This window comes from Carettochelys insculpta, chromosome 25 (assembly GCF_033958435.1).
Source record: "Carettochelys insculpta isolate YL-2023 chromosome 25, ASM3395843v1, whole genome shotgun sequence".
Taxonomy (NCBI): Eukaryota; Metazoa; Chordata; order Testudines; family Carettochelyidae; genus Carettochelys; species Carettochelys insculpta.
Window position 1 is genome coordinate 4,380,354 of NC_134161.1, and position 17,565 is coordinate 4,397,918.

Below are 17,565 nucleotides of genomic sequence, written 5' to 3' on the forward strand. Positions count from 1 at the left end.
ACAGATTGGCTATGAAGCCTTTGCTAGTCATGTGGTTTGGGTATTTGCTCAGCAAATAGCTGATGCAAGTTTAACTCCTGACTCAGGTGGAACCAACTCAGTTCTTGGGCTGCTCTGAAATGCACCCAAAGTTGCTGGACCTTGATGGCATGGGGGGCGGGCTTGAAAAGTTGGAGCGTGGCTGAGAGTTGGGGGCTTCGAAACTTCTCCCTGAGACAGGCTGTCCTGCCTCTGAGGTGAATGGTTTAAGCACTGGGGCAGGAGGCGGTACCAGGCGCGTGCTCTCTTTCTGCTGTCAAAGGAGGGCCACTTTCCTGCTGCATTCATGTGCACAAGGGCTGAGTCAGGCCCCACGGTGAGCTGCATGGTGTGGGTAGCTGTGCTGTAGAAGGCAGGGATGCAAATTGCCCCTTTTCTTGACAAGAAGGGGAACTGAAACTTTGTCCGCTCTATCAACTGAGTGGTGGGCTGGGATAACGTCAGCTGTGGTGGCTCCCTGTAGCCCAGAGGTCTGGGGGCGGGGAGGGGGGCAGCCCTGTGATTGGTACTGCTTCAAGTCCCTTTTATGTCCCCGCCCCCCCCCCCCCCCCCCCCCGAGATGGGCTTTGGACATTGAGCAAGTCTCTCTCAAACAAGTTCCAGGCTCATGGACGTCTCCCCCCCCACCCCCCCCCCCGGCTTCTTCTGTTGAAGGCAGGCTGCATTTAGGAAACAGGAAAGGAAAGCAGGGCAAGAAGCTGTCTGTGGTCCTGAGGTTGGGTAATGCTGTGACTGCTGCAAAGGGCTAGTTCAAATCCCCTTTCCTCCTCATTGCCACGCAAGTGGCTGTGTTATTGAGTACAGTTGATTCACTCCACTTTCACTATTTCTATTATCCAGAGCACAGGGAGGCTGCAGCTGCCTGTGTGGTGTTGGGGGGATCAGGGCACTCGCCAAAGCTAGGGGTAGCCCCAAATCAAATCCCTGTACCACTGGAGCAGTGAGTGTAGGATGCATGAGAGCAAGTCCCCTCTGCTGGCCATTTTGCAGCCCTATTGCTTCCTTTTATTAATGATGATTTGCTGCTCAGCACTAAATTCCGCCCCCCCCCCGCAACTTCTCTTGTCCACTGCAACTGGGAGAGAACACAGTCTGGAGCCTACCCCAGGGCACTCCTTGGCTCTTTTGAAGCGTGTGAACTGAAGCAGCACCTCCTGGGAAGCAGTCCTTGTCCAAATCCCCTCCCTTTCCCAAGGGGACACCAATCTCTTGAGAGGTGGGGGGGGGTTCAGACAAGGCTGGCTCCCCAAAGGGCAGTCACCTGCGAAGCCAGGAACCCCAATGCAACCCCCATGCTGAACAGGCAGCTGAGAGGGCTTGACCCAGGATATACATAACCAACCCAAGTAGCCAAACCACTAGACTAGCGCGTAGAAATATCAGTAGGCCAGTCCTAGAGCACATTTAGCTCAAGGGGAACCCCTCAGCAGCCTGACCCCAGGTTTATGGCAGACCACCCTGCTAGAGCCTGCCCCAAAGCTTGCCTGGGCACAGCTTAGCCATGCAAGAAGCGAGGTACCCCAGAAATAGGAACACTAACAAGCACCCCATGAACCCTCTTCCTCTGCACTGTGTCCCAAAGCTCCCCCCGAGCCTACAGCCAACTGCATAAGGTTGTGGCCTAACTACCCGTGGGCCAGCAGCAACAAATGAGAGAAGAATCTCCACCCCAGCACCCCACAGACTAAGCCACCCCCCTCTTCTCCCACTCCCTCCCTCTTAGACAAGAGCCTGCCCAAAAATCCAAGACAAGAATAGGAGCAAGAGGTAGGGCCCAGCCCTTGCCCCAAGGGAGTAGCACTGTCCCATTGTTTATTTAAGCAATAGCTAATTCATAGAGTGTGGCCTTTGCCCCCACTAATTGTAGTTTGATGCATGTGTGGGTGGATGTGCAGTTTGGGTAAGGCTTTGTTTTATTGCAGCAGTATATCAAGAAGCCATCACAATGTAGCTAACACGAGCCCAGGGAGGCCTAGCAGTCCCCCACCCCCTTCTCATCTGTAACTCACAAAGCCTGCCCCTGAAACAGGGCAGTAGAGGATTTTTGCATTGCCCAGTTAAAATGGCAACTTAAGGTCACGTTAGTAATGTTAAAGTCCCATGTTTAGAGCTTTGCTCTCTGCACCACTTTCCACTCAGAATTCAAGCATCCCACCTTCCCTTTCCAGGAAAGGTGCAATGGCCTCAACTGACTGTCAGTAAAAGGTGTTTCCCACCCACCCCCCGCCCCATTCCAGAAATAGGACTACTCGTTGAGGGAAAAATGAGTATAAGAAACACTTGCCCTAGGCGGAGTGTGTGTTTGATTGGTGCTGCCCTTTGATGTCTCTATCACCTCTTTCCCCCACCCCTGTTTTCTTTGCTAACCTTATTCTGAGAACAACCCCCTTGTGTTTTTCCACTTGAATCCTAGCCCCCGCCCAAGCACCAGCCCCAGCACTGCAAACTACTGGGGCTCTGGTTCAGTAGAGGTAGTGAATAGCATACTCTGCTTGCATAGCATAAGTTTAAGCTGTAAGTGGAGTTCGTTCAGTAACTTATTCGTTGGTCCAACATTAAGTAAAGTGCCTGTTTGTAACCAGCTATTTATTTTATTCAGCATCATCAGGTTGTAGGTGGTCAGAGCTGCTTTAATACCATTGCACTGCGAAAGTAAATGAAGCAGAAGGGCTAGAAATCCACACAACTGAGCCCTGGTTTGAGATGCTCAGTCCCAAACTTAACTTCAGAAAGGTGCAAACCTTATCTTTAAATTGTAAGGGCAAGGGCCAAGTCTTGCCTCAGCAGCTAGGGAACAGCTTCTCCCCACCCACCTGCTCTTGAGAGCAGCTCAGCCAAGCCTGTGAGAGCAGCTTTTCACCTACAACTGCCATAAGCCTACACCTGTAGTTTAACTGATGGGTTGCACACGCCAGCCTGAGGCTGCCTTGTCTAAATAAAAATACAAAAAGTTAAACACTTCAGAGGCGAGAGCAAGGAATCATACTCCCTTGCCCAGTCCACAACATTCAGCCTGCTGGCAGCTAGCTGTTCAGATCCCTTATCGGTGAAGCATGACCTGGGAGCCAGCCTCACATGCTTAGTCTTTCACGAAAGGCTGTTCAGCCCACGTAAAGTAGAACAGCTCCACTTGGTGAGTGCAGGTGCTTCTATCACTCTGAGGCATAAAGCGCTTGGCTGCCTGCCCTGGGCAGGAGGTGAGCCCTCTACAAATCCCTTGTCAGGCGGAGGAGAGAGCGAAGAACATGAATGGCATCTTGTCACCAAGGGCTTGTTCATCCACTCCCCTAGGCTGCTTTAAGGCAACCACCATTAGGTCAACCAAGTCAGTCTGTCATGAGCAAGACCCTCAGCCTTTTCTGTTCATGCTGCACCATTTTAACTGGAACAATAAGTGGGACAAAGGTGCACAGCGGGTGTCAGTTTATCTTGGACTCGTCTCTCTCAAACGTGTGGGACGTGCTCCTGCAGTCAACTGCTTGCTGAGTCTGAGTGGCTCTGTTCAGAAATCAGACAGAAAAAGCTGCATCAGTTCTGTGCTCTGAGAGACAGTCTCTCCCCTGGAATCAGCAATTGAAAGTTTTACTTTGCCCCGGCCCCCACAAAAAAATCTAAACTATGCAATGGAGGATTGATAGTCTTATTTGAAGCTCTGGGGTGGGAGATCAATACGAATATTTGCATCTGAATCAGGAAATAAAGCTATTTTACAATTTTTAAAGACAGCACCCCTTGCTCCCAGCATCATCTGCCCTTCAAACACCATTGGGTGTCGAGGCACAGTCCCTCCTCTCTGTTGTTCCCCCCTTTGTGCTTCTGTGGCTGTAGTTGTAACTCCTAAAAAAGCTTATCACAGTAAAACTCTGAGCCTTTAAGCTGCTCTCAGCTTCCTTGATCATTTTGGATCAACTGCTTAACACAGCTGCTCTGAAAGCTGGGTACCGAGGCAAACTTTTTCAGCTGACCAGAATGAATTTCTGATGGGCACTTGGGCGGGACACCGACCCTGCCTTTATGCAGTCCCCCTGTCAAAATTCATAGGGTGGGACTGGGGTGAAGGGGTTTTGAGCTTCGGAGGGAGCTCATGGCTGGGCTGCAAGGCTCTGAGGCACAACGGAGGATGGGGAACTCTAGATTTGGAGAGAGGCACAAGGCGGGGGCTTGGTTTTGGGGTGCAGACAAGGACGGTTCAGGAGGGTGTTCAGGCCTGGGGAAGGCTCAAGTTGGGGCAGGAGGTTGGAGCTTGGGCTTACTGCTCGGGCCCCTTTCTCCCCCTTATGGCAGCTCCACACAGGGATGGGCTTCTCCCTGCCCGTCCTGGCACTTTGAGGGCTTGGAAAGAAGCCTCTCCCTGCTGCATCCCTGAGCTGGGCTTAACAGGCAGCTGCATGGCCACGCAGCGGCTGGGTAAGGAGAAAGCCAGTACTGCTAAACCAACATCCTGCTGTGTTCCAGCTTCTCCTCAAAGGTCCATTTGCTCCCCCTACCTCAACGACATGATAAATCCAGTCCAGGAATTCGGCCACCTTGGTGTAAACCCCAGGGGAGTTGGGATCGGCACACCCTGTGCCCCAGCTGACGATGCCCACTAAGCGCCAGGCAAGTTCATCTTGGCACACCAGTGGCCCCCCGCTGTCTCCCTGCAGGGCAGAGCAAGCGCCAGGGTCAAAACCTCCCTCGGCCTGAAAAGAGCTAACCCTCAGCTCTGCTACTTCGCTTCAGTTCTTCGGCTTCCCTCATTCCCTCTTCTGCAGGCAGGGGATCTCGGAGTACTTTCCTGGCCCTTTTACACAGTCCTGGCCTTTAGGTGTTGGAATAAATGGGGCAGAACAGCAGACCCCCTTTGGGACTCTGGGCCACAATGCTACAGTACTGGCCCCCGTGCTCTCCTTGCTCTGGCTGAGCACAGCCCTTCGTCCCTGTGGGAGATGCTGCCGGGAGCTGCTCCAGGGAGTTGCAAACAGCTTAAAGCAGGGCACTGGGCTCAGTGGAGGGTCTTTCCCCACCTCAGTGCTGCGTCTTTCCCCACCTCAGTGCTGCTTTCCAGCATTGCAGTAACAGCCATATCCAGCCTCTGTTGAATGGGCTTTCTTGGCCTGACACATCCCTCATTGATAAATCTGCAGCTTTGGGGTCTCCAAGTCCCAGATGAACAAATGGCATTAGGCACTTAGCTCCCTTTGATTTTGGGCTCAACGCTTGGTTTGGATGGGAGTTGGGATTTAGATACTACAATCTGCTTTATTCAAGGCCCTGGCTCCAGCTGGGCCTGGTGGCAGTGCAGAAGACAGGGTTAAGCCTGTCAACGATGCACGCCTGACCGCAGGCTGCCACTCTCTGGCTCACTGTCCTAAAGCAAAGAGAGGGTCAGGGGAAGATGGAGTGTGAACTCATCGGGCATTGGCCATGGCCAAGAGCAGGAGGAATTTAGGACTTCAAGTGACAGAGGACAAGTGACTGGGACAGCTTGGTGCTCAGAGCATTAGGGCAGATGAGCATCTACCCTGTTATAGGAGCACTCCTCTAAGCTATGGCAGTGGCTTCACTTCTACAAGTTCCTGAAGGATCAATAGGATGTAGATCCCCTCTCCACCTCTGACACCCTGATGCCCTCCTGGGTTCTACTGAGGAATCAACCCCACAGTCCTGCTTCTCCTGAGCTCTGCACTGTGCCCCTGCTCTGCCGCTCAGGCCTTCCCACTTCAGCCCTTGACACACCTCTGCCCCGACCCCAAGCATATCCATCAGGCCCTCTGCAGTAAGCAGGCTGAGGGGGGGAAGCTGAGGAGCCCTGTTACCCAACCTCTCCCCTGTTTCCACATATAGGGCTGACTCCCACCTCTCTGAAGGGTCCAGTCCTCAAGCAGCACCATGCTGCCAGCTCTTACCTGGCAGGCATCTACTTTCCCATCCAGATAGCCAGCACACAGCATCCTGGGGGTGAGCTTGCCTGAATACAAGCAGGAGCTGTTGCATTTCTTGGGGCTGATCAGGGGAACACTAGCTTCCTTCAGCAGCTCAGAGACATGAACTGGAGAGAGATGAGCACAAAAGGGAGGCACTGAACCTGTAGTCTGGGGGCTACATGCCAGGGCCAGAGACATTTCATCTCCAGGGCCCTGGGAGGAGAGGGGGGCCTGCAAGGAGGCCAGTCCTGCAATAAGCAGCAGATTGGGGCTGAGGGCAGCAAGAGGTTTGCCATGAGGGACTCCACACGCTCCTGGAGAGTCAGACACCCCCTGTGGGGGCATCCAGCCATCACTCGCGAGTGCTCTCTGCACTGCCTGGAGCTGCTCACCATGTTCAGGTCTGGTGTAGCCCCAGCCAGAGACCCAGCAGTGGGTGCCGTGGGGGAAATCCTGATGGGCAAGCGGTAGACAGACGGCATGGATAGCCTCTGGGGAAAGGGAGACATTAGCAGTGCCAACTCAGCATACCCAGCACTAACCACGAGTGGCTCCCAGGAGCTGTTCCCCCTGCGACAGGGCCAGACTCTGAGGAGCCCAGCTCTCGCTGTGACCTGCGCAACGTGCTCCCAGCTCTTTCGAAAGCTGCCCACCTCTTTCATGGCATCCACAGCCCATGAGGTGCGAGTGCTCTGCCAGGCTCTGGGGCAAGCTCTGTCGCTACCCCCTCTCCACAGCCAGACCCCTGCCTTGTACTGGCACTGCCCTAGGATCAAGCACCAGCCCCCAGGGTGGGAATCCAGTCACAGGGGTGGCTCTCCTCAGTCCCCTTGGGAGGGAAGCCAGGGGCCCACTTAGAGGGAGATGGCTGCGGAGGAGGGTCTCACCAGAGAAGTTCAAGGGCTCTGCGAGTTTCATCAGGGCGATGTCATAGTCGTGATGCCTGTCATCGTAGTAGGGGTGGGAGATAATTTTCTCCACTGCCAGCCCAGCCTGCTCTTTGATTGCCATGTGGGTGATAATCCCGGCAAAGACCAGCCAGCTGGAGACCTGGGGCAGCCTGTAACTGAGCAGACACAGGGCAGTGCTGCTGGGGGTGGGGGGGGGCAGCTCCCTCCCTCTGGGGCAGGCTGCCAAGTTCTGCCTGGAGCTGTACCCCCAGGCCTCCTGCTCTGCTGTCCCCAGAGACTCACTTGTCCACGCAGTGGGCAGCTGTGATGACCCAGTTGTGTGACACCACAGAGCCTCCGCAGACATGTCTGGAGTTGAGGTACAGGCTGACCTGCCACGGCCAGCGGCCCAATGCCACGTCACTTCCGCCAACGATCCGGGCTGCCCGGGAGCCTAGGCCACACTCTGCACAAGCAGAAACATGCTCTGGGTACCCCCCACCCCATCACCTGAAAGTGTGGGGGTGGGGCAGCAAAGGGTGCCTGGGGAACCCTGCCCTCTCGTGGAGGAGAGGGTGGCTTGGACTGGGGAAGAAGGAGCACTAAGGAGGAGGAGAATTAGACAGGAAATGGGAGACAAGGGAAAATGAGGCAGCAGACAGGAATCCTGCCCCCCTCTCCAGGGCTTGTGCTTTGCCCAGTCCCTCACTCAGCCATGCCCCATCTTGCAGGCTGCCAGGGTGATCCCCACTTTCTCCTTTTCTTTTGTCAGCTGTGCCAGTTCCCGTGTGAAGGCCACTTGGGTGCGCTCAGAGCCCAGGGTCGCTGCCTTCCCAGCAGTGACCTAATGGAAGTATGGAACACGCCCCCCCGGGCTTAGAGTGAGCTGGAGAGAATAGCAATGGAGGTCAAATTCCCACCTCTCCCCTGAGGCAGTCTCAGGGTTTGTGCCTCAGGACCTGCCCTGCAAAGCCCTTGGCCTCAGGGTGACAGCTGCCTTCCTTGACAAGTGGAAGGGGCGTCCTTTGGGATTCTAGATGCAGGGGTTGCGTGTGCTGCTGGTTACGTGGGAGCTGTGCCTTATGGACAGGAGGAGATTGGGGAGCTGCTGGCTATTTGGCTGCTGGCAGACTCAAGTGACGAAGTCACAGGGACAAAAAAAAGTCGTCTGGGTGGTTTCGGAACCTCCTCTACATTTTGCTCTTTTGTCTTATGGGAAGCTGAGTCTCCCTTCCACCCAAGGAAACTGGTCTGGGCTGACCTTTTCCTGCAGGGTTGCTCAAACACCCTGCAACTACCTCACAGTAGCTCTGCCACGTGCAGTCTCTGCCCCCCAGGAGCTGCTGCTTTGGTGCAAACTGCTCTGTGAAGAGTGACACGAGCTTTACAAAATCCAAGCCTGGGCCAGGCTGAGCACAGGGTGGTCAGGGCCTAGCTGACCTGCAGCTCCTCCCTGCCCCAAACTAATGGAGGGTCTAATAGCCCAAGGAATGCAGAAGGCTTCCAGTGCTCTGAAGAGGCAGTGAGAGCACTTACCAGAACATTTCAGAGCTACAATTCGCCCAGAAGCACAGCTGCTCCTGCACGAGAATTAAAAAAAAAAAAAAGAGTCAGCCTTAGAAGGGAATTTCTCAGCAGCTGTGAAACCCAGCAATGGCCCATCACAGGCTTTCATGGCTGCTCCAGCAGGAGCTATGCCCAGCCAGACTCACTCAGGAGGCCTAGAAAGAATTGCCATCACTCTCCTAGAAAGACCTTTGCCTTCCAAGCACTTGGCAGACCTGAGCCGGTGCAGGTTATGACACTTATATGTGCAAGGATGCAGGCAGTGTGTGTCTGCCACAGCAGAGTTGTTTGTAGCACGAGCAGGGCTGTGTTACAAGGCCTGTACACCAGCTCCCCTCCTGGTAGTGCAGGCTTGTAAACATGCCCCATTGGTTAGTGCAGGTACTTGATCAGCAAAGCACAGGCTGTCTGGGCCCCATCCAAGACCCAGAGAAGTTACCCCACATGCTGAGTGCAAGCTGGGGTACATGCCAGTGTAGCAGCATGGTGCTGCCACTGGAGGGAGGGTCACAGTGGTTGGTCATTTGCCTTCCCATTTGGTGGCCAGTTCAGATTTTCTCCCTCCCAATTTATTTGCTGATCAGAGTCGATGCCAGCCGTGCAGAGTCACTGCCAGAAACAGAGGTTTTCCCCTCACAAGGCAGCAGTGAAGGGTCCTTCTGTCCAGTCCCACTCCATCACCCACCTGACCTGCCACATGTCTTCAATGCGGCTCTTCTGGTCAGGCACAACCTGAGCAAACTGTTGTGTTCCATTCACCTTGACATCTGTCAGGTTCACACCTTTGTGATGGGTGAGTCTGTAGAAACAGCAAATGTCATCACCAAAACAGAGTGAGGGGCCTGCCAGGCTGTCCTGCCAAGTGATCAGTGCCCACACCCATTGCTTCTCTTCCACACAGGACCATTGTACACTAGTTTCTATATGCCCATTCTCGCCACTGCTCACACAGGGATGAGAGGGTTAAGTACAATCACCCTCACACACGAGGAGGCCTAAACCTTCATCCTGCCAGGTTTCATGGTCCTTACACACGAGGGCTACCAACTATAGCTTCAAAAGGAAGTGCATCCATACAACTTAAGCTCCAGTTTTTTCTATCGTTTACCAGGGGTAATGTCCCCGAGACTAAGTTCCAGACAGGACAATAGGGTGAACTTCCATCCTGTATTGGGTGGGACAGTCCTGTGTTTGGGATGCCAAGAAGGTGTCCTAGTTGTCCCATATTCAGGCCATCCCACCATTCCTCACTTCCCAGAGCCTCAGGGAAGCAGGGGGAACACTGGGGCTGTTGGGGCTCCGGGGTAGGGCTGGGGGCTGCTGCCTTCATCCCAGCTCCCTGGGGCTTGGAGGAGCTGCCCCTTGCCTCTTCTTATCTTCCTGTCCCACATTGGGGGGGGGCAGGGGGAAGAGAGATGTGGTCATCCTAGAGGGTAGCCCACTCTTAAGGGTAGCGATGTTAGTCTGTAGCTTCACAAACAATCAGTACTGCGGTGCCTTAGAAATGAAGGCATTTGACTCATTTGCCGAAGGACTGCTAGTGATCTGTCTGGAGCTGTGCAGCACAGGGACATCTAGTGGCTAAATAAAAATACTGACGGGAAAGGGTAGCTCTATGATTTGAACATTGAGCTATTAAACCCAGGATGGTGATCCTGGTGCTTGAGTGGGACCATTTAGGGACCTGGGGCAAACAAACACCTGTCAGGGACAATGATAGGTCCTGCTGTAAGGATAGGGGATGAGACTCCATGACCTCTGAAGGTCCCTTCCAGTCCTATGAGACAGGTATAGCTCTATTATATTAGTGCACATCAATAAACTTTATACTCCAGCTGTATGAAAAGAAATAAGAGGTTTGCTTGCTCCAGTAAACTGTATCTTCTGAAGCTACTATCCCTTTGCTAGCCCTGCAGGGTGTACAAACAGGAGATTAAGACTGTCCTCTGCAAATCCCTGCCAAATGAGGGTCTCAAAACCTGTTCTGAACATGAGTGAGCTCACCTGGGAAATGGGCAACTGTCCTGATCCTTGTTTGAAGGCTGTGGGGAAGCAAGGCAGCAAAAAGGAAGTCACAAGAGGTGGAGGCGGCACAATTAGAACCTGGGAGTCCTGCTTCTGATTTGCCACAAAATCCTCATCTGTGGTGATGTTTTGGGGGGTGGTGGGAGGGGGAGGGAAATGCACAGCTACAGAACAGCAGCGGCCAGGAGAACAGTGAACCAGGAGTAACTTGACCAGCCAGGGTAAGATATAGGCTTAAAAACACAGCTCCCAAGCAAGGTGATGGAACAAGTTCCACAGTCCAGGATGCTGAAAAACTTCAGACCTCTGTAGCAGCTTCCCAGTAAACAAATTCCAGTTGCAGTACCTCTAGTGCAGCTCAAAAAATCAGATTGATACCCCCTGCCCCCCAGCCAAGAAGTTTGGCCTTAATTTTCCAGGGTTTTTTTTGGTGGTTTTTTTAAGTGAAAATTCTAATCCCCAAATGGTTTCATTTTGGGGGTTTCCTCCCTTTCCCTGTGGCTATATAGAAAGGGGAAGAAATGGGACAAGCACAATGGGACCCCATTTCAAAACCCCAGTACATAGGCATCAATAATTCCATGGCCAGCTCCCAGTCCTGTGTTTGGACCACATTGCTTCCTGCAGTATCTCCATAAAAGCAGCAGAGCAAAGGCTTGGGCCTCCGACTGGCCAACTGCACCACTTACCGGAGATAGCCCAGCTGCCTGCAGACCAGGGTCCCCAGTGAGAGATTCCACTGCTCGTGACATGCCAGGAGCCAGCCGGGCCTGCCTTCCACCTGCACTTCCAACAAGAAGTTGCCCGTGTTTATTCTGAAAGACACTAAAACCATTTTATGAAAAGTGTCCTGCCAGTTTCCTTGTGACCAGCTCTTTGCAGAGGCCAAAGCCAAACACAATAAAGTTCCAGTGACAAAGGAGAGAGAAATCCTGCTCAAGTCTGGGTCTGCACTGTGCCCCATACAACATTTGGGCTATTGCTAACCACTCTTGGCCATTTTTGCACACTCAGGATTCAGGGAGTTCTGCTGGGTACTGGCAAAGTACTCTGGGTAGCGTGATGCGAAGTTGTCTATGCAGCTTCCCTGTTGCTCTGATATTATGCCAAAGTCAAAAAGAACCACACCACAGAATTCTGAGGACCGGGTATAAAGGCAAATATTGAGCCGGGTATGTGTGAGCAAAATAGCAGCTGCAAAATGAGCTTGAGCCTCATCTGAGATACTCCTTACACAAGCAGAGGGATTCAGAGAGCTCCCCACTTCTCTCTGGCTTGGGAGAAGCAGCAATGCCCCCCCCCCCCCCACCACGAGCCATGGGGCACAGCTCTTCAGCTGCTCCTGTGATGCCACAGCCCCAGAGACCGTAAACAGCCTCAGGGAAGGGAAGAGGAAGACAAGGCCTGGCTTTTTCCTGCCAAATGTAAGAGCCACCCAAAACCCAGGGGGAAACTTTCTGATCTGTCTTGACAACGAGAGAGGGGCAGGCAGACATGTTGGTTCTTTGTGCGCCTTTAAGGAAAGGAAATCTGGCTGGATTGTTGGGTGTTCCCACAGATCGCATGGAGCAAGAGGGCCACACTAAGTGACACTTCTCTCCCTTGGGCTCCTGGCTACAAGGAGAGTAAAGATCCCCAACCTTTCCTGGGAGCTGTTGTGACCATGGGCTCGTCTTCTCCCATGTCTCTGCAGATCGGGACTGGCCCAGTGTCCTGCAGGGGGCTGGAATCCTGGTCCAATGGCAGCATCAGCTGGAATTTCACTTCAAGAGGAAGCACAAGGATGGAGACATGATGGCCCAGACAGGGCACCAGAATGCACACTAGAAGCAACAGCCCTGCCCTGGCCCCAAGGGGGATAGGTATACCCTTAGGACTTGCTCGAAAGCCTGCTTAAGTCCAAAAGGAGATTCCAGTTGCTTTCAGTTAAGAGGCTGATTTATTATTGGCCCTGTAAATTAAGATGGGACGGCCCCACCCCCCATTGTGCAAGGTGCTGTATGAACAGTGAAAGATGGTTCCTCCCCCCCGCCCCCCAGAGCTTACATGGGAACAGACATGGGGGTGGGAGGAGAATGACTCAGTGGAAAGCACTTGCCCAGGGGTGCTCAGCAGACCTGGACTAGAGCCTATACCAGGGCCCTCTGTGTCAAGCTCCTATTTCCTAGGCTTAGATCTGGGCTTTTCCCATGCCTGGGTCTGTGTACCTGGGTCCATGGCAACAATTCACTTGTCACCTGTGTGACCCCACAGCCCCGCTCTCTATCTTGGCCAGGAGGGTGAAAGATGGTTTTGGAGGAGCGACATCTCCAGCAGATACAGACCTAGGAGCCACAGCCCAACAGCCACCATTGCCAGCAGCCCAACAGCCCCAAGCAACAGGATCCATCTCCTGATGGGGCAGTGGTTTCCTTGGGATGAGTGGGAAGAACCTGGGGAAAAGAAAAGGAGGGAGTCCAATACTGAACAAGTTCTGGGTCTCACTGTCTTCTGCTGCTTGAGTCGTATCCAGCCCTTAGTCAACTCTCCAGCTCACCATAAACTCTCTGTGAGCACTCGCCAAGCAGCCTACCCAGGATGGGGCACGAGGTCTCCACTGCCAGCAAGACTCTCCCAGGGCGCAAATGCCAAGTGAGAACTAAGGTGGGATCCTTTCCTGGTCTATCATCCCTCTAGGCACAAGAGGGAGCTAAGGGAGAGGAGCCACAGGCTCCTTTCAATTAAAGAAGCCAGCACAACAGGACCACACTGTCTGCTTACTTGTGCATTACCAGCTGCATGTCCAGAGGGGAAATATCTGCAGATCCCCAGTGAGGCTCTGGTCATTTCCATAAGCACAAGAGGTGATGCTGCACTGTGCACACACTAGTGACGAGCACGTGATCTTCAGGACCACACACTGGGGAGCCTGACCCTCTTGGCTGCATTTAGGGTTGGCTTTAGAAAAAGCCTGGCCGGTGAGACACCTTTAAATCAAGTGTGATTTGCAGGGACCTTCTCCAGGAGACATGGAGACGGGACAGGCAGTGGTAACACTTGGCTATACCAGCCCCCTCCAAGCAGGGTGCTCTACACCTTAACACCCACGGAAAAAAATTCAGCCTGCCAGATCCCACAGGAAGTCTGTGTTGCTGTTCCCAAGCGGGGAATGTAAGTGACATTTGCCAGCAGCAGAGCCTGGAGGATAGAACATGGCTTCAAGAGCTTTGTTTAGAGCAGGGGTGTAACGGTTCATTGGGGGAGCTGCTGGGTCTCAGGCTCACCCATCCCTTTTAAATGGAGGGGTCTGTTACTATTTTTATGTCTGGTGTCCAAAAGCGAGACCACAATTCAACTTTTTACTTTCTGCAGACTTGTCTTACGTGCCAGAGTTTAGAATTGGACTAGTCCCCATTGCCATTGGTTTGGATTACTTTAGACAGGTTGCAGGGGCCCTGCTAGTTTCAAGGGTGAAGGGTGGGGGCTTCTCGACCCCAAAGTGAAACAAGTTTGTGAACTGTGGGTCTTGGGCAGGGCATAAGCAATCTTCTCAGAATGCGTCACATTTCGATGCGACGAACAATTCCTCAGCACACCCGCTTTTCAGTGGGCTCGATTGCTCACGAATATCACGTTTACTATGGTTACAATCTCACTAGGTGTTTGCAACACAGTAGTGCCTACAAGGATCAAATGCATCAATGTTTCAAATGCACCACAGAACACCCAGTCTTGGACAGCAAGCACAGACCCATTTTCAAATCCCTAACACCTGCTCAGTGCCATGCTGAGTACATGAGCAACCATGGAAAGCAGCTCCCTACCCTGCCAGCCTATCGGATGCAGCTTTTAAACATCCCAGCTGCAAAAGGCTCCCTCCCTCCACCTTGCCGCAGCAGGGAGTAGGGGTGGTCTCCCCTTCCAGCTGGGTTAGGCCAGAAGGCAGCATCTCAACTGCCTCCTGGTATGAACAGGGTCCTGCAGGATCAGCATCCCCCTGCCCTCCCCACAACAACTCTTTGCAGAGCCATTGTTGGTGGGAAAGGGTGGGAATTGCTTACATTTCTGCCACTGGCACTTCTCAGGGCACACTGGTGGAAGACCACTGGCTTGAAAATCAGGCCAGTAGGAATCTGACCTTCCATCTTTGGGTGTAGAGACTGGCCAAGGCTTGTGCACCACTGAGGGAAGTGGGGCAGTGGAATAGCTGATAGGCTGCTGGTCTTGTTTCTGACCTTGCAAACCGCTCCCCCCCAGGCTCTGCTCAGTACCTCCCAGCAACAGCAGGAGCCAGCTGTCCATCCTCGCTGTACCACTTCAGGTTTCTACAGAGGTGGCAGATGAGGAAGAAACAGCCTGAACCAAGGGAATTGAGGGCTATGGCCTGCTGACACTGAGGGTGCAGCCTTGGAGCAGAGGCTTCAGCTTCCACCCATTCTGGTGTGAGCTGGAGGGACCGTTGCCCAAGACCCTCCTCGGTCTGACAGCTCATTGCCTAGGCAAGGTGATTGCAGTCCCCTTGATGTGAGCAGGTGTTGTGGGCACGAGTCCTGGCCGCCTCATCTGTTGGTGTGCACACCAGGCCAAGCAGAGAAACCCTTAACCCCCCATCCTGCACCAGCCATCCCATCCCACGATTAGCTCACCATGTCTTGGTGATGTTCGCGTCCTTCCTGCTTCTCCTCCTGGTGCCATTGTCTTGCCCCCCTGGGCACAGCCAGGCTCTGTGGGGTTCTGAAGGTCAATGGGGAACTGGGCAACTGACCCAAGACTCTGAAGGGAAAGAAACAGATCTGTACAAATCAGGAGCCACTGAGTTCCTCAGGGAATGGCCCATAATGCACTGGTGGGGCTGGTTCCTGGCCCAGTCACTTTTGCTGTGCTCAGATCTGAAAACCCCCTCACCCAGGACCACCAATAGCCTATGAATTTTCTCCATCCATTGTAATAAATCATAGCCAAGGGCCTTCCTAAGACAACCAACCTCAACACCCCACTCCTGCAGGGACTGGTGCCCAGCTGTGCTGAAAGAGGGTCCTGCCATCCCCAAGTGGTCATTAAAAACCTCATGCTTCCCTCTGTTCCCTAGAATGCTGCCCCCCGCCAAGAGGGGTCTTCAAATAGGCAAGCTCAGAGAGGGAGCTCTGCAGTGGGGTGCTGAGCTGAGGAACCAGGATCAGTAAGATTTCAGGAGATGAATAAAGCCAGAGCAGTTTGGGAAGCAGCATTTCCTTTGTCCTCAGTGGATATGCCCAGATATCCCGAGGGTCTGGGACAGTTTTCCCTTGAGCTCTGCACTGGGATAGTCACCCAGAGCCACAAATGCAGATGAGCGGAGCACCCACAACCAGGAGCACGTGCTTACTGGTGGCGGTTCACATTAGATTTATTCTGCAGATGGATGGAGAAAAGTTGGTCAATGTTCCCTTTGGGGGAGATCTCAGGTCTAGGCTGCAAGGTGGGAGACAGAGCACTCTCCTTGCAGCCTGGTGTAAGCTGGTGAATGTGCACCTGGTACACCTGGTCAATGCACCAGGGGAGCTCTTGGAGGAACTTCAAACCCACAAAACATTTTCATTTTGTTTTAAGAAGTTTGAGGTTTTTTTTTTTTTTTTTTTAAAAAAAGACAATACTACCATAATCCCTTGCCCCCTTTCCCACTCTTAAAGGAAAGGAGGAAGCAAAACAGCCCCTTATCCCCAGCCCTGAAACATCCTAGGTTTTCTAAGACATTTTTGACCCAAAGCGTTTCCATCAAAGTGCTGGTTTTGCTCAAGATCTATCCAGGACATGTTGCCACAGGCTGTCCTCAAGGAGCTGTGCCATGGGGTTCCCCAAAAGGCTGGGAGAACACCTAAGACAGATAAAATATTTCATCCTGCTTATGTACTTCCTGCCCTCCCTGGTCATCACTTGATACCTGGTGAAGAACCCAACACTATTCCTTGGCTTTCCATTTGTGGCCCCAGTTGCAGGCTCTTCACTAGGTTTCCAGCCCACCATTCCATGCTCCTGTTCTCAGGACAGGTGGATGCAAATGGTAGAGCATGTTAGAGCTTCTGCTGCAGAGGCTCTCAGCCAGGAGGCAGCAAGCAGGTTTGGGGTGGGGGGGGCACTGCCAAAGCCAAGCAGAGACCAGGGTTGGCATTACAGTTGCTGAGCTCAGGAGAAAAAGGGACGTCCAAGCCTTGCCACCTACAGCAGAAGGCCCAGACTTGCTGCATGGAGCTGACACCCCAGCCTGAGCAAGACAGGGCAATAGCCCAGTGCCCCACACCAGAGCCCTGACCACAGTCCCCCAGTGCCAGCCCTGGCTTTCGTATGCAGAAAGCCTGTTGCTGTGGCACAGCTGAGCCCTGGAGTTTATAGCACTTGGCTGGGGAATGCAGAAAGGCTGAGAGCCCTGTTCTAGGGTATGGCATAGGGTGACCATCTGTCCCATTTTAGGGGGACTGTCCTTTTTTTTAAGCAAGCAGGCAAATGGTCCCATATATTAGTGCACTTCCCTGGTTGGCAGAGCCACAGCAGTGCCCTGCGTGTGGCTTCAGGCAAAAGCCACTAAGGTGCTAGAGAGCACCGCCCCCCCCCCCCCCCCACAAGAGGCCAGGGGTCCTGTATTTGGTATAGGGAAGTGCGGTCACCTAAGCATGAAGGAACCCCCAGACCTCCCCACTTCCACTCTGAGGTGCAGGTCTGCCAAGCCCCAGGCAGCAAGTGGTCACAGAGGACATAAAAGGCTCCTTACCATGATGGCGGCATGTAGCTAATTCACTGTCACTGCTCCGTGGGGGCAGCAGCTGCTCCCCGATAGAGGCACAGCTGCTCAGGCCTGCCCTTAAATAGCCGGGGTCTCGGACCGCCCGCCAGGCCTAGACAATCCAGCCGCTCCGGCGTCCCAATGAATAGAACTGTTGTTTCCCCAGAGAAGTTGGGAGGCCGCCAGAGTGCCTTGCCCTCCTCCTGACAACCTGTCGGTCAGGTGCCTGTAATAGAGAAGGGGCAGTTGCTTGGCAACAGCCTGCCCTCCTCCCTGTGCCCAAGACACAGGCCACTCCTGTGGGGCACCCCATGGGGAGGTGCTCATCACTCCGCTGGGCTAGGCAGGACAGAGGGATGTTGGCATTTGTTGACATGGTTCAGAGCTCAGCCTCTGCTTCAGC

At 53.5% G+C, this 17,565-nt stretch overlaps 1 protein-coding gene across 1 annotated transcript; it reads right to left on the minus strand.

Moving 5' to 3' along the window:
- Positions 1 to 2,616: 2,616 nt before the first annotated feature.
- On the minus strand, positions 2,617 to 17,245 carry TMPRSS5 (transmembrane serine protease 5). The gene is made up of 13 exons (XM_074976955.1): positions 17,151 to 17,245; positions 15,052 to 15,178; positions 12,751 to 12,858; positions 12,067 to 12,189; positions 11,116 to 11,251; positions 9,087 to 9,200; positions 8,372 to 8,415; positions 7,139 to 7,301; positions 6,833 to 7,011; positions 6,338 to 6,436; positions 5,928 to 6,070; positions 4,527 to 4,679; positions 2,617 to 3,537 (listed from the first exon to the last, which is right to left on the minus strand). Exons 1-13 carry the CDS (start codon positions 17,151 to 17,153, stop codon positions 3,511 to 3,513), a joined length of 1,419 nt encoding a protein of 472 aa, XP_074833056.1. The 5' UTR covers positions 17,154 to 17,245; the 3' UTR covers positions 2,617 to 3,510.
- Between the last annotated feature and the right edge of the window lie 320 nt (positions 17,246 to 17,565).

Coding starts and splice junctions, on each gene's coding strand:
- TMPRSS5 (XM_074976955.1), bottom strand. Junction 12,859..15,051: donor GCGAACATCACCAAGACATG/GTGAGCTAATCG, acceptor TCTTTTCCCCAG/GTTCTTCCCACTCATCCCAA. Junction 7,012..7,138: donor GCTGCCCACTGCGTGGACAA/GTGAGTCTCTGG, acceptor GTGTCTGCTCAG/TTACAGGCTGCCCCAGGTCT.